This window comes from Hypanus sabinus, chromosome 7 (assembly GCF_030144855.1).
Source record: "Hypanus sabinus isolate sHypSab1 chromosome 7, sHypSab1.hap1, whole genome shotgun sequence".
In the NCBI taxonomy this organism is placed as follows: domain Eukaryota; kingdom Metazoa; phylum Chordata; class Chondrichthyes; order Myliobatiformes; family Dasyatidae; genus Hypanus; species Hypanus sabinus.
This window is the reverse complement of record NC_082712.1, coordinates 3263353-3280277: the sequence shown is the minus strand read 5'-3', so window position 1 is coordinate 3280277 and position 16925 is coordinate 3263353. Positions and strand designations below refer to the sequence as shown.

General features: G+C 46.2%; 1 protein-coding gene across 10 annotated transcripts in view; it reads right to left on the bottom strand.

The window, feature by feature from the left end:
• Positions 1-16925, bottom strand: part of cplane1 (ciliogenesis and planar polarity effector 1) — a 375338-nt gene that overhangs the window by 315988 nt on the left and 42425 nt on the right. For all 10 annotated transcript variants that reach the window (XR_009512997.1, XR_009512998.1, XM_059974072.1 and 7 more), the window contains exons 5-8: positions 16269-16501; positions 11888-11994; positions 9730-9886; positions 1883-1986 (exon numbers count right to left, since the gene is read on the bottom strand). Coding sequence is in view for 8 of the 10 variants with exons in the window: in XM_059974072.1 (XP_059830055.1) it covers positions 1883-1986; positions 9730-9886; positions 11888-11994; positions 16269-16501 (601 nt within the window). In the remaining 2 variants the exon portion in view is untranslated. The remainder of the gene's footprint in view (positions 1-1882; positions 1987-9729; positions 9887-11887; positions 11995-16268; positions 16502-16925) is intronic.

The following is a 16925-nucleotide window of genomic DNA, read 5'->3' as shown; positions in this document are numbered from 1 at the left end:
CCTGCCCCACCGGAACTTCCTGACAACTACAGGGCAGCTCACATAAAGATCTCCCTGCCCCACCAGAACTTCCTGACAACTGCAGGGCAGCTCACATAAAGATCTCCCTGCCCCACCAGAACTTCCTGTCAACTGCAGGGCAGCTCACATAAAGATCTCCCTGCACCATCGGAACTTCCTGACAACTACAGGGCAGCTCACATAAAGATCTCCCTGCCCCACCAGAACTTCCTGACAACTACAGGGCAGCTCACATAAAGATCTCCCTGCTCCACCGGAACTTCCTGACAACTACAGGGCAGCTCACATAAAGATCTCCCTGCTCCACCAGAACTTCCTGACAACTACAGGGCAGCTCACATAAAGATCTCCCTGCTCCACCGGAACTTCCTGACAACTACAGGGCAGCTCACATAAAGATCTCCCTGCTCCACCAGAACTTCCTGATCAACTACAGGGCAGCTCACATAAAGATCTCCCTGCCCCACCGGAACTTCCTGTCAACTACAGGGCAGCTCACATAAAGATCTCCCTGCTCCACCAGAACTTCCTGATCAACTGCAGGGCAGCTCACATAAAGATCTCCCTGCTCCACCGGAACTTCCTGACAACTGCAGGGCAGCTCACATAAAGATCTCCCTGCCCCACCAGAACTTCCTGATCAACTACAGGGCAGCTCACATAAAGATCTCCCTGCCCCACCGGAACTTCCTGTCAACTACAGGGCAGCTCACATAAAGATCTCCCTGCTCCACCGGAAATTCCTGACAACTGCAGGGCAGCTCACATAAAGATCTCCCTGCTCCACCAGAACTTCCTGTCAACTACAGGGCAGCTCACATAAAGATCTCCCTGCTCCACCAGAACTTCCTGATCAACTGCAGGGCAGCTCACATAAAGATCTCCCTGCTCCACCAGAACTTCCTGTCAACTACAGGGCAGGTCACATAAAGATCTCCCTGCTCCACCAGAACTTCCTGTCAACTACAGGGCAGCTCACATAAAGATCTCCCTGCCCCACCAGAACTTCCTGTCAACTACAGGGCAGCTCACATAAAGATCTCCCTGCTCCATCGGAACTTCCTGACAACTACAGGGCAGCTCACATAAAGATCTCCCTGCTCCATCGGAACTTCCTGACAACTACAGGGCAGCTCACATAAAGATCTCCCTGCTCCATCGGAACTTCCTGACAACTACAGGGCAGCTCACATAAAGATCTCCCTGCCCCACCAGAACTTCCTGTCAACTACAGGGCAGCTCACATAAAGATCTCCCTGCCCCACCAGAACTTCCTGTCAACTACAGGGCAGGTCACATAAAGATCTCCCTGCTCCACCAGAACTTCCTGTCAACTACAGGGCAGCTCACATAAAGATCTCCCTGCCCCACCAGAACTTCCTGTCAACTACAGGGCAGCTCACATAAAGATCTCCCTGCCCCACCAGAACTTCCTGACAACTACAGGGCAGCTCACATAAAGATCTCCCTGCTCCACCAGAACTTCCTGATCAACTACAGGGCAGCTCACATAAAGATCTCCCTGCTCCACCGGAACTTCCTGATCAACTACAGGGCAGCTCACATAAAGATCTCCCTGCCCCACCAGAACTTCCTGATCAACTACAGGGCAGCTCACATAAAGATCTCCCTGCCCCACCAGAACCTCCTGACTAACTAAAGGGCAGATCACCAGAAGATCTCGTTGTTCTCACCCCAATCTCTCTACCATGGTGCTCAAGTATTACAAATCCCAGCAGTGGACCTGAGCAGATGGCGTCCTTGGGGAGGTTCATTAGGTCCACCTACAGGGCAAGTCACCCTGCTCCACACCCACTTGGACATGGGGGCACACTGAGTGGCAGAGGTTCGTGGCACTCACCTTATAAAGTTGGTTGGCACGGGGCACTCACTGCTGCCACAACCCTGCAGGCTGCTCGACACGGCCACCCCATTCATCGGGTTCACAAACAGCACCTGAGTGGCCTGTAACCGAGACACAACACATTATCAATCAGCACGCACGTCACATTTACAGCACACTCGCATATACACGCCCAAACACACATGGGAACACGTACTCAAGGGGAAACAGAATAAGCATAAACCTATAAGACAAAGGATCAGAATTAGGTCATTCAGTCCATCAAGTCTGCTCTGTCATTCCATCGTGGCTGATCTCAGATTACGCTCAATCCCATACACCTGCCTTCTCACCTTAACCTTTGATGCCCTGACTGATCATGAAACGTCAACTTCTGCCTTAAATATACCCTTTGACATGGCCTCCACCGCGGTCTGTGGCAGATCATTTCACAGATTCACCACTGTCTGTCTAAAACAATTCCTCCTCACCTCTGTTCTCAAGGGTTATCCCTGCATTTTGACACTGTGCTCTCTGGTTCTGGGTACCACCACATAGGATACACCCTCTCACAGCCTTCGTTCCCAGAACCATCCTCGTGAACCTCCTCTGCACTCTCTCCAATGACACACATCCTTTCTGAGATATGGGGCCCAAAACTGTTGACAATACTCCAAGTGTGGCTTTTTGTAGTGTCCTATAAAGCCTCAGTATTATCCCCTTGCTTGTATATTTTATTCCCCTTGAAATAAATGCATTTGCGTTCTTTATCTCAGATTCAATCTGTAAATTAACCTTCTGGGAGTCTTCTGCAAGGACTCCTAAGTCCCTCTGCACCTCTGATGTTTGAACCTTCTCCCCATTCAGATAATAGTCACACTACTGTTCCTTTTTCCAAAATGCATTATCATACATTTCCCAACACTGTATTATCCCATCCTCTCACCACCCTACCAGGAATTGGGTTCCTCTTGACCTCACCTACCACCTCACCAGCCTCTGCATCCTGCACATAATTCTCCAAAACCTCCGCCACCTCCAAAGGGATCCCACCACCAAACAGATCTTTCCATCCCCCCACTTCCTGCTTTCCGCAGGGATCGCTCCCTACGTGACTCCCTTGTCCATTCGTCCCTCCCCACTGATCCCATCCTGGCACTTCCCCTTACAAGCAGAACAAGTGCCAACCCTGCCATATACCTCCTCCCTCACAACCATTCAGGGACCCAAACAGTCCTTCCAGGTGAGGCAACACTTCACCTGCGAGTCTGTTGAGGTCATTTACTGTGTCTGGTGCTCCCGGTGTGGCCTCCTGTATATCAGTGAGACACATCATAGATCTGGAGACGGCTTCGCCGAGCACCTACACTCCATGCGCCAGAAGTGCCTTCCACAGTGAAAAACAATGCAAAGTACCCATTGAGTCCATCTGTCATGACTTTGTCCTCCATTACTACCTTACCAGCATCACTTTCCAGTGGCTGAATATCAACTCTCCCCTCCCTTTTACTCTTCACATAACTGAAAAAACTTCTGGTATCCGGCTTTATATTATTGGATAGTTTACCCTCATATTTCATCTTTTCCCTTCTTATAGTTTCTTTAGTTGCCTTCTGTTGGACTTTAAAAGATTCCAAATCATCCAACTTCCCGCTCACTTTTGCTACCATATATGCCCTTTCCTTGGATTTTATACAGCCCCTAATTTCCCTTGTCAGCCATGGTTGCCTACTCCTGTCATTTGAGAACAACTTCTTCTGTGGGATATCTATCCTGCGCCTTGTGAACTACTCCCAGAAATTTCAGCCATCTCTGCTCTGCCGTCGTCCCCACCAGTATCCCTCTGCAACCCACCTGGGCAAGCTCCTCTCTCATGCCTCTGTAATTCCCTTTATTCATTGCAATACTGATATATATGAGTTATGCTTCTCCTTCACAAATTGAGGTATAAATTCAATCATAATATGATCACTGCCTCCTAAGGGTTCCTTTGCATTAAGCTCCCTAATAATATCTGGGTTATTACACAATAACCAATCTAAGATAGCCTTTCACCAAGTAGGATCAAGCACAAGCTGCTCTAAAAAGCCATCTCTTAGCCATTCAACAACTCCCTCTCTTCAATCCAACACTAACCTGATTTTCCCAATCCTCTTGCATATTGAAGTCCCCCATTACAATTGTGTCATTGCCCTTGTTACATATGTTTTCCAGCACCCTTTGAAATCTGAACCCCACATCTTCACTACTATTACGAGGCCTAAATATGATTCCCATAATGGTATTTTCACTCTTGCAGTTTCTCAACTCCACCCACGAAGACTCAACATTATCTGGTCCTATGTCACCTCTTTGTAAAGATATAATTCCATCTTTTACCAACAGAGTCACGTCCGCCTACGCCTTTGTTCCTTTCAATACAAAGTACATCCTTTGCACAAAATATGGCCTTCCTTTAGCCGTGACTCAGTGATGTCCACAATGTCATACCGACCAATCTCTGATTGTGCCACTTGTTTGTCCACCTTATTCCAAATGCTACACAAATTTAAATACCACACCTTCAGTCCTGCGTTCTTTACCCTTTTGAATTGGTGAGTTGGAGAGCTTCAAGAGAGGAAGCGGAGCACATGTCCAAGAGCAAAGTTCAAAAAGGGAAGCTTCGCGGGAACTCAGCTATAACCAGCGCACCCATCATGAGTTGGAGAGCTGGGAAGGTTCAGGCATAAAAGGGAGACGCTGCCTAACGGAGCAGTCATCAAAAGAGCGGTCATTGAAAGAGTGGTCTGAGGCAGACTGATAGGGCTTTGGCGAGGTAATTGGGTAGGTGGACTTCATTATTTTTTCCCTTGCTTTTTTTTTGGAGGAATGGAGGACATGTCTGTAGGGGTCAGAGTGGGAATCCTAGGAATCTCCCAGTCTCCCAGATGGCCAGATCTGCACCGAGATGCAGCCTCTGAGAGAACGCGTTAGGGATCTGGAGCTGCAGTTTGATGACCTACAGCTTATTAAGGAAAGTGAGCAGGAGTTAGAGATGTGGGTAACTGTCAGGGAAGGGATGGGAAGAGCTCAGAGAGTAGAGAGAACCCCTGTCACCATCCCCCTCAGCAATCGTTATCTTGTTTTGGATGCTGTTGGGGTGGGAGGGGGGTGACCTGACAGAGGACGACCACGGCGACCGGGCCTCTGGCACTGAGCGTGGTTCCATGCTGCAGAAGGGAGAGAAGAAGATGAGGAATGCTGTGGTTATAGGGGATTCAACAGTGAGGGGAACAGACAGGAGGTTCTGTCAGCCTAATAGAGATACCCGCATGGTGTGTTGTCTCCCAGATGCCAGGGTGTGGGATGTCTCGGAGCGGGTGCAAAGTATTCTGAAAGGAGAGGGTGAACTCCTCAGTGCACGTTGGTACCAATGACACAGGTAGAAAAAGGGAGGAGGTCCTGAAGAGAAAATTCAGGGAGTTGGGTAGGAAGCTGAAAAGCAGGACCTCGAGGGTAGTAATCTCAGGATTGCTGCCTGTGCCACGTGCTAGTGAGTGCAAGAATAGCAGGATCAGGTGTATGAATGTGTGGCTGAGACTGGTGTAGGGGGCAGGGCTTCAGATTCCTGGATCATTGGGGCATCTTCTGGGGGAGGTTCAACCTGTACAAAAAGGATGAGTTACACCGGAACCCAAAGGAGTCCAACGTCTAAGCAAGTTTAATTGAGCTGTTAGGGAGGGTTTAAACTAATTAGACAGGGGGGATGGGAACAGGAGTGACAGGGCTGAGGAAGGGGGAAATAAATATATTTAAGATAACGTGTAACAGAGATGATAGAAAGTACAGGCAAGAGATGAGTTACAGGGCAATAGAGGCGTGGTGCAGTTAGAATAGAAAGCAACAAATACTGGACTGAGAGTGTTATATTTGAATGCAGGCAACGTAAGAAATAAAATGGACGATCTTGAAACTCAGCTACAGACTGGCAAGTATGATGTTGTGGCCATCGCTGAAACTTGACTAAAGGATGGCTGCCACTGGGAGCTGAACGTCCAAGGATATACAGTGTATCGGAAAGATAGGTTAGTAGGCCCTGTGTATAAGAAATAATATTAAATCATTAGAAAGGGATGACATAGGCTCAGAAGGTGTAGAGTCTCTATGGGTTAAGAAATGGCAAGGGTAAAAGGACCCCAATGGCAGTTGTATACGGGCCTCCAAACAGCAGCCGGGATGTGAATAACAAATTTCAGCAGGAGATAGAAAAGGCATGTCATAAGGGCAATGTCATGATAACCGTTGGGGATTTTGACATGAAAATTGATTGGGAAAACCAGGCCAGTACTCGAGAGAGAATTTATAGAATGTCTAAGGGATGGTTTTTTAGAACAGCTTGTTGTTGAGCCCACTAAGGTATCAGCTCTACTGGATTGGGTGTTATGCAAAGATTTGGAGGTGAAAAGAGAGCTTAAGGTTAAGGAACACTTAGGGTACAGTGATCACAGTAAGATTGAGTTCACTTTGAAATTTGAGAAGTAAAAACAAAATTCCAAAGTGTCAGAGTCTCAGTGAAATAAAGGAAATTACAATGGCATGAGAGGGGAACTGGCCATGGTTGTCTTGAAGGAGACACGAGCAGGAAGGACAGCAGAACAGAAATGGCTGGCGATTCTGAGAAAAATGAGGGAGGTGCAAGACAGATATATTCCAAAGAAGAAGAAATGTTTGAATGGAAGAAGGACACTCTGTGGCTGACAAGTGAAGTCAGAGCCAAAGTAAAACCAAAAGAGAGGGCATACAAGGAAGCCAAAGATAGTGGGAAGATAGAGGATTGGGAAACTTTTAAAAACTTGCAGAGGAAACGAAGAAGGTCATTAGGAAGGAAAAGATGAATTAAGAAAGGAAGCTGGCGACTAATATCTAAGTAGAAACTAAAAGCTTTTTGAAGTATATAAAGGGTAAAAGAGAGTTGCGGGTAGATATCAGACCAACAGAAAATGACACTGGAGGTAGTGTAATGAGAGATGCAGAGATGGCAAAGGAACTGAGTGCATATTTTGCATCAGTCTTCACAGTGGAAGACATCTGCAGTATACCAGACATTCAAGAGTGTCAGGGAAGTGAAGTATGGAAAGTGAAAATTACAACTGAGAAGGTGCTCAGGAAGCTTAATAGTCTGAGGGTGGATAAATCTCCTGGACCTGATGGAATGCACCTTCAGGCTCTAAAGGAAATAATTGGAGAGATTGCACAGGCATTAACAATGATCTTTCAAGAAGCAATAGATTCTGGCATTGTACCCAATGATTGGAAAATTGCAAATGTTATTCCACTATTTAAGAACGGTGGGAGACAGTAGGAACTATAGACCTATTAGCTTGCCATCAGTGGTTGTGAAGTTGTTGGAATTGTTTGTTAGGGATGCGATTACAGAGTACCTGGGGCACATGACAAGATAGGCCAAAGCCAGCATGTTTTCCTGAAAGGAATATCCTACCTGACTGACCTACTGCAATTCTTTGAGGAAATTACAAGCAAGGTAGACAAGGGAGATGCAGTGGATGTGGTGTACTTGGATTTTCAGAAGGCAATAAACAATAGACAATAGGTGCAGAAGTAGACCATTCAGCCCTTCAAGCCTGCCCCGCCATTTTGATTTCCCTATCCATAAGATACCTATCTAGCTCCTTCTTGAAAGCATCCAGAGAATTGGCCTCCATTGCCTTCCGAGGCCTTTGATAAGGTGCCACACATGAGGCTGTGTAGTAAGATAAGATCCCATGGAATTACAGGGGAGTTACTAGCATGGGTGGAGCATTGCCTGGTCTGCAGAAAACAGAGAGTGGGAATAAAGGGATCCGATTCTGGCTGGCTGCCAGTTACCAGTGGAGTTCCACAGGGGTCGGTGTGGGATCACTGCTTTTTATGATGTATGTCAATGATTTGGACTACGGGATTGATGGATTTGTGGCTAAATTTGTCGATGATACAAAGACAGGTGGAGAATTGGGTAGTGTTCAGGAAACAGAGAGCCTGCAGAGAAACTCAGATAGTTTGGGGGAATGGACAAAAAAGTGGCAAATGAAATACAATGTTGGAAAGTGCTTGGTCATGTACCTTGATGGAAGAAATAAATGGGCAGACTATTATTTAGATGGGGAGAGAATTCAAAATGCAGAGATGCGGAGGGACTTGGGGAGTTGTTGTGCAGAATGCCCTAAAAGTTAGCCTCCAGGTTGACATTGAAATACTGACATTGGAGAGGGTTCAGAAAAGATTCACGAGAATGATTCCAAGAATGAAAAGGTTACCGTATGAAGAATGTCTGGCAGCTCTTGGGCTGTATTCCCTGGAGTTCAGGAGAAAGAGGGGGATCTTTGAAACATTCTGAATGTTGAAAGGCCTGAACAGATTAGATATGGCAAAGTTACTTCCCATGGTAGGAGAGTCCAGGACAAGAGAGCATGACTTCAAGATTGAAGGACATCCATTTAGGTATGCTGAAATTACTTTAGTCAGAGGGTGGTAAATCTGTGGAATTTGTTGCCACAAACAACTGTGGAGGCCAAGTCATTGGGTGCGTTTAAGGCAAAGATGGATAAGTTCTTGATTAGCCAGGGCATCAAAGGGTACGGGGAGAAAGCAGGGGAGTGGGGATGACTGGAAGAATTGGATCAGCCCATGATTGAATGGCGGAGCAGACTCGATGGGCCAAATGGCCTACTTCTGCTCCTATATCTTATGGTCTTATGAATTTTGCCTCTGTGGTATTTAACTCTTTGCTTTGTCTGCAGTTCAACCCAATCATTAACTTGTCTTTCCTTTTGTTAATGTTATACCCATCATCTACTTGCAAACCTGCAAAGCTCATTCTCAGCTCTATCATACTGGTTCCCATGCCCCTGCCATATTATTGAGGACCCCTACATGTGACACACTTGAAGAACTGAGAGATGTGGAGAAGTGTCAGTGGGGGGGTCAGTCAACGAGGGTGGGGTCAGTCAGTGAGGGTGGGGGTCAGTCAGTGAGGGTAGGGGACAGTCAGTGAGGGTAGGGGACAGTGAGGGTGGGGGTCAGTCAGTGAGGGTAGAGGACAGTGAGGGTGGGGGGGGTCAGTCGGTGAGGGTAGGGGACAGTGAGGGTGGGGGTCAGTGAGGGTGTGGGTCAATGAGGGTGGGGATCAGTGAGGGAGAGGATCAGTGAGAGTGTGGGCCAGTCGCTGAGGGTGTGGATCAGTGAGGGTGGGGGTCAGTCGGTGAGGGTATGGGTCAGTGAGGGTGGGTCAGTGAGGGTGGGGGTCAATTAGGGTGGGGGTCAGTGAGGGAGAGGGTCAGTGAGAGTGTGGGTCAGTCGGTGAGGGTGGGGGTCAGTGAGGGTGGGGGTCAACGAGGGTGGGGGTCAACGAGGGTGGGGGTCAGTGAGGGAGAGGGTCAGTGAGAGTGTGGGTCAGTCGGTGAGGGTGGGGGTCAGTGAGGGAGTGGGTCAACGAGGGTGGGGGTCAGTGAGGGAGAGGGTCAGTGAGAGTGTGGGTCGGTCGGTGAGGGTGTGGGTCAGTGAGGGTGGGGGGGTCAGTCGGTGAGGATATGGGTCAGTGAAGGTGTGGGTCAGTCGGTGAGGGTGTGGGTCAGTGAGAGTGTGGGTCGGTCGGTGAGGGTATGGGTCAGTGAAGGTGTGGGTCAGTCGGTGAGGGTGTGGGTCAGTGAGGGATGGTGTGGCTCAGGAAAGGAGGAGTGGGTCAAACATTTGTCCTTGTTGATGGAGAGCTAGCAAAGGGTGTGGAGACTGTGGGCACTGACAGGTTGGGTACAAGAGGCACGACATCTTGTGAAGCAGGGTGAGGAGAGGTATGGAAAGCGTATCCAGGAAACAATCACGAGCTGTACCTTGGGATCATTCTGATTAATAACAACAGCCAGCACCAGCGCGTCCCCAGAGAAGGCAGACAGCAGCGCTCCTCTCAACTTCACCGGCTGACAGGCTGGGCTCAGGACCCCCAGGTCCTGGACCTCTGTTGTCCATTGTGCACAGAACGGCACAGTACTGAAAGGTAAGTGTCAGAGTAAGTCCTAATGTCACATTCTTGCACTCACACGCACACACACATACACACACATATGCTCACACTCACACACACTCTCCACACACACACACATGCTCGCACGCACCCGCACACACACACGTACACACTCTCCAAGTACTCAAATGCACTCTACGTATGCCACACACATGTATATGCACTCCACATAGACATAAACTCACACACTCAAATGCACTCTGCATACACATTTACACATGAATTAACACGTGAACACTAACAATCAAGCTTACTTAAGCTAACATGCATACATTAGCCACAGACAGATATAACAGTACATATTTACTCATGAAAATGAAGACTCAGTTTAATGTCATATTAATGTAATGAAATTCCTCGCTCATACGAAGCTCACAGAGTAAGCAGTGTACATGCTCTCCACGGTACAATTATAGAAGTTTTTGACCGTATTTGTTGACATGACAAATCACTTCAAACTCCTAATAAAGTATAGCCACTGTCTTGCCTTCTTTATGACTACATCCCTATTGAAGCAGAGTGCTCTACTGCTTCAAAACATCCACCATTGTCCCTGTACCTAAAAAGACCAAGGTAACATGTCTGAATGACTGGTGTCCTGTCGCACTCACCACAATAATAAGCAAATGTTTTGAGAGGTTGGTCAAGGACTACATCTGCAGAATGCTACCACCCACACTGGAACCCCTACTATTTGCCTACCAACGCAACTGATCGACAGATGATGTGATAGCCACCACTCTACATACTGTCCTTATACATCTGGAAAAGAATGATGCTATGTGAGAATTCTGTTCTTGGACAACAGTTCAGCATTCAACACCATAATTCCCTCCAAGCATGACAATAAGCTCAGAGACCTCGGCCTTCACCCTGCCTTGTGCAGCTGGATCCTGGGCTTCCTGTCAGATCTGCAGCAGGCAGTAAGAGTGGGTTTCCTTACCATTGCCCCTCTGACTCTCAATAGAGAAGGCCCTCCCAAGGCTGTGTCCTAAGCCCCTTCCTTTATTCTATGTATACCCACAACTGTGTCGCCACCCACAGCTCCAATCTATCAATTAAATTTGCAGATGATACTACACTGACTGGCTTTTTCTCAAATAATAACGAGGCAGCCTACAGAGAGGAAGCCATCACTCTGACACAGTGGTGTCAAGAAATCCACCTCTCCCTCAATGTCACAAAAACAAAGGAGCTGGATATGAGCTACAGGAGGAACGGAGATAGATCCACCCCTATTGACATCAATGGATCTGAGGTTGAGAGGGTGAACAGCTTTATGTTCCTCAGCAAACACATCTCCAAGGATCTCGTTTGGTCTGTACACACCGGCTGTGTACTGAAAAAAGCACAACAGCGCTCCTTTCACCTCAGACAACTGAAGAAATTCAGCATGAGTCCCTAAATCCTAAGGGCTTTCTACAGGGGCACAACTGTGAGCATCCTGACTGGCTGCATCACTGCCTGGTACAAGAACTGTACTTCCCTCAGTCGCAGGACTCTGCAGAGTGGTGCGGACAGCCCAGTTCATCTGTAGATGTGAACATCCCACTATTCAGGACATTTGCAGTGGCAGGTGTGAACAAAGGGCTTGAAGGATCATTGAGGACCCATGTCACCCAAATCACAAACTGTTCTAGTTGTTACCATCTGGGAATCGGTATCACAGCATAAAAGCCAGGACCAACAGGTCTGCTTCCACCAGGCCATCAGACTGATTAACTCATGCTAACACATCTGTATTTCTAAGCTATATTGACTGTTTTGTTATATATCCTACTGTACATACTATTTATTAGAAATTACTATAAATTGCACATTTAGACAGAGATGTAAAGGTTTTTACTCCTCATGTATGTGAAGGATGTAAGAAATAAAGTCAATTCAATTCAACAGAATAAAGTGGTATAAATGCAGAATTAACACACACTCACACTCACGTACACACACAATGAAGACATCCGTACCTAACACAGCGTTCCACTTGCTCAAACCACTTCACTTTCAAGGTGGTCAACACCAGAGCGTCACTGTAGACAAAGGCGAAGGAGCAGAAGCAGCAGTCACCCAGTACCTAGACACAAACAGATACACTGATGGTCAGTTACATCACTGAGCTGAAACGTTAACCGTGTGCCTCCCCTCACAACTGCTGATCGGCTTCATCAACACTTTTCTCATATTTCAGCCTTCCACAGTTTTCCTTCCAAACAACCAGGAACAGCCGGGAGTTGCAACACACTGCCAAGATACCTCTGTAAAACTCAGAACATAGATCAGGACAGCACAGACAGGCCCTTCAACCTGTAAATTTATGCCGAACCAATTAAATTAGCAATCAAATGGCCAACTAAAATAATCCCTTCTGCCTACACAATGCCCATATCCTTCCATTTTCCTCACATTCATGTGCCTATCTAAACATCTCTTAAAAGTCTCCAATGTTTCTGCCTCGATCACCACTGCAGGCACCATGTGAAAAATACTTGTCCCTCACACTTCCTTTGAAATTACCCCTTCTCACCTTAAATGCATGTTTTATAGAACATAGGGTATAGACACATAGAACAATAAAGCACATAGACAGGTCTTGCAACCAATTCACCTTTCCCCATCTCAGAGATATGCAAAATTAAAGGACACGGGGGGAGAAGATTTAATAATCAGGAGTCAAAATTGTTTAATGTCATTTTCAGTACACAAATGTAAAGAAAAACTAAGTAATTGTTACTGGCTCCAATGCAGCAAAAAAACCACAATACTGTACAAGTGCATAAGATATACATAGATAGATTATATGTCCATAACATGTCGCTGTGCACAGGAGTGTCTGTACATAAAGTGACTGACAGAAAATGATAAAGTAGAGGTGGTTGGGGGTGTGCAAGTGTTGGTTAGTGGGTTGAGGTGTTGAACAGCCTTACTGCTTGGGGAAAAGTACAGCAAATGGAGGACGAGAGAGACCGTTTTCATGCAGTGAGTGGTGAGAGCCTGGAACACACTGCTGGATGAAAGTGGTGGAGGCAGAGTCACTGGAGCTCTTCGGAGCTGTCTGACAAGCACTTGAATCATCTGGGTATATAGGCAAAGTACCAGAAGATTGGGTTAATACAGCTGGGTGACTACTGGTCCATTGTGGACATGGATGGGCCAAAATTCCTGTTTCTCTGCTGTGCAACTCTATGACTGAAAATACCTCCCAGCCTGTTCCCACCATTCATTCTGTAGCATCACCATTCATCCTGTGGCTGGAAGAGTGCTTGTTGCCTCTTTGAAATTGTATCTGTGAGGCCAGCCAATGGTGGCTGTAATCAGCTTCATCTCACCAACAGAGAACACAGTTCTGGAACTGATACCATCAGTGTGAGCCCAATGAAACCTGGCAGCATCCCTCTGTGACTAACCATTAAACACCTTCAAATTCAAGTGATGGGTTAGCCACAGCTTTGCTTTACAAACAAAATAGTTGCTTTACAACTATTAAAGCACCGTACAGCTTAGAAACAGGCCCTTTAGCCCACAGAGTTGTTGTGAAATAATTAAGCTGATGATTTCTAATTTAACTAATCCCTTCTGTCTGCACATGGTCCATATCCCTCTATTCCCTCAAGGGAAAGTCCTGCCTCATAAATCTGCCAGAGATCTTTGAAGAAATAACAAGCAGAATAGATGAAGAATCAGTGGATATTGTGCACTTGGTTTTTCAGAAGGCCTTTGACAAGCTGCCACACATGAGGCTGCTTAACAGGTTAAGATCTCATTGTATTACAGGAAAGATGGATTGAGCAGTCACTGATTTGAATGAGGCAAAGCGTGGGAATAAAGAGAGCCATTTCTGGTTGGCTGCTGGTGACTTGTGTTCCACAGGGGTCTGTGTTGGGACCGATTCTTTTTACGTTATATGTCAATGATATGGATGACAGAACTGATGGCTTTGTTGCAAAGTTCGCAGTTGATATGAAGATAGGTGGGGCAGGTAGTTTTGTGGAAGTAGACAGGCTACAGAAAGACTTAGCAGATTTTGGGAGGCACTTCAGTAGAAGGAATAAAAGTGTAGACATTTTCTAAATGGACAGAAAATTCAAATATCTAGAGTGACAAAAAAACTAAGACGTCCTCATGCAGGATTCCTCAAAGGTTAAATTGCAGATTAAGTCGGTGGTGAGGAAGGCAAATGCAATGTTAGCATTCATTTTGAGAGGATTAGAATATAAAAGCAAGAATGTAATGTGAAGGCTTTATAAGGCACTTGAGAGGCCCCACTTGAAGTACTGTGAGCAGATTTGGGACCCTATCTAAGAAAGGATGTGCTGACATTGGAGACAGGTCAAAGGATGTTCACAAAAATGATTCTGGGATTGAAGGGCTTATCATACGAGGAGTGTTTGATGGCGCTGGGCCTGTACTCACTGGAATTCAGAAGAATGAATAGGGATCTCAATGAAACCTAAGGCGATGAGAGATGATAAGATGATGAGATCGTGTGGATAGTCAGAGGCTTTTTCCCAGGGCTGAAATGGTTACCACAAGAGGACCCAGATTTAAGGTGCTGAGGAGTAGGTACAGAGGAGGTGTCAGGGGTAAGTGGAATGGGCTCCTGGCAACAGTGGTGGAGGCGGATACATTAGGGTCTTTTAAGACACCTTTAGATAGGTACATGGAGCTTAGTAAAATAGAGGGCTATAGGTAAGCCTAGTAATTTCTAAGGTAGGGACATGTTCAGCACAACTTTGTGGGCCGAAAGGCCTGTATCGTACTGTAGGTTTTCAATGGTTTCTATTGAATGGTGAAAGGCCTTGACAGAGTGGATATGGAGAGGATGGTTCCTATGGTCTAAGTCCAGAGGACACAGCCTCAGAATAGAGGGATGTTCATTTAGATTAGAGATGAGGAGGCAGTTATTTACCCAGAGAGTGGTGAATCTGTGGAACTCATTGCCACAGGTGGCTGTGGAGGCCAAGTCATTGGGTATTTTTAAGGCAGAGGTTGATAAGATTTTTGTTTAGTTAAGGCATGAAAGGATACAGGAAGAAGGCAGGAGATATTGGAGCTAAGAGGGAATTGGATCAGCCACGGCGAAATGGCAGAGCAGACTTACTGGGCCAAATGGCTAATTCTGCTCCTATATATTGTGGTCTTATTCTTTGCACATTCATATATCTACCAAAGATCTGATTCTATCATCACCTTGGGCAGTGCATTCCAAGTACCCACCGCTCTCTCTCCTCTGAACTTACCCCCTTTCACCTTAAATGCTTACCCTTTGGTATTAGACATTTGGACACTTAGAAAATGTATCTGCTGTCTCATTTTAAAGAACTCCTCAGCCTCTGCTACTCCAGAGAAAACACAGACCCTCTAATCCAGGCACTTCCTCTGCAGCTTCTCCTGTAATGGGTTAACCAGAGCTAAGCAGAGTTTTATACAGCTGCAACATACCCTGACTCTTTAACTTAGTGCCTGTGAAGGCAGGCATGTCATATGCCTTATTGACAACCTGTTCAGCCACTTTTAGGAATTTGTGAACTAAGAATTAATTTTCCCTTTAGACTTTAAAGAACATTTGCAGATGGCTAACCCTTCTTTTCATCACCATCAGTGAAGGCTCTCTTCTCACTGCTGCCATCAGGAAGGAGGTACAGGAGCTTCAGGACCCACACCACCAGATTCGGGAACAGTTATTACCCCTCAAACAACAGGCTCTTTAACCAGAGGGGATAAGTTCACTCAACTTCACTCACTCATTACTGAAATGTTCCCACAATCTATGGACTCACTTTCAAAGACTCTTCATTTCATATTCTTGATACTTTTTGCTTATTTCTTTGTCAGCTTTTTTTGTTTTGTATTTGCAGTTTGTTGTCCTTCCACATGGTTGTTTGTCCATCTTGTTGGGTGTGGGTTTTCATTGATTCTATTATGTTTCATTGTATGTACTGTGAATGCCCGCCACAACAGAAATCTCAGGGTTGTATATGGTGACGTATATGTACTTGATTAAAATTACTTTGAACTTTGATTTCCATTACAAACAGTGGGATATGATCTGGTGTGAATGGAGTATTTCGCCGAAATGATACAACTCTAGCAACTGAATATGGGTCCTGATGCCAGTCCCGATGAAGTCGGGACCCAAAATGTCAACTGTTTATTTCTTCCCATAGATGCTGCCTGACCTGCTGAGCCCCTCCAGCATTGTGTGTGTGTTAAACTGAACGTGGGGTAGCCAACAATACTCTTGGCAATGACAGAAGTTGGATAGTATCCCACTGTCTACTGAAGGACTAGCTGAGGTCCTACACAAAAGTATCAGATACCCATTGTGATTACACATGGCAATGGACTCACCTCATCAGTGACAAAGACCGCATGCACGGCGCTCTCCTCGTCTTCTCCCTGGGGAAGTCTGACCTGGTCACTGGGTAAAATCTGAGCCCACTGCCCATTCAGTCGTGGTCCAGGAACATCTGGCAAATCTTGCTGCTCAGTACTCTCCCAAAGAAATGCTGTGCCTGTCTGACTGAGCAAGAGAAGCCGCTTCCCATTGTTCGACACGAACAAGAACAGCTTTACAGCAGACTCTGTGGGAGAACAAATACAGCTCATCAACGAGGGAAGAGACATGGTAAACAACAGCAGGGCCTTGGTCAGAAATCCAGCAGCTCACATCTGTCTCCAACCCTAAACCCTGAGCAAAGATAAAACATTGAGTATTAGTGTGGAAGGAAGATAAAGCAGAGTATTTCATTGCTCTGGGCCTGTATTTGATGAAGTTTTGATGAATGAGGGGGGAACTCATTGAAACCTATCAAATAAGAATGGCCTAAAAAGAGTGGATGTAGAGACAATATTTCCAATTGCAAGGGAGACCAGGAGCAGAGGATCCAGCCTCAGAATAAAAAGACATCCCTTTAGAACAGACATGAAGAGGAATTTCTTTAGCCAAAGGGTGGCCTCAGTACTACCAGGGGTTAACCACCCTGACCTATCGTCCACATCACCATC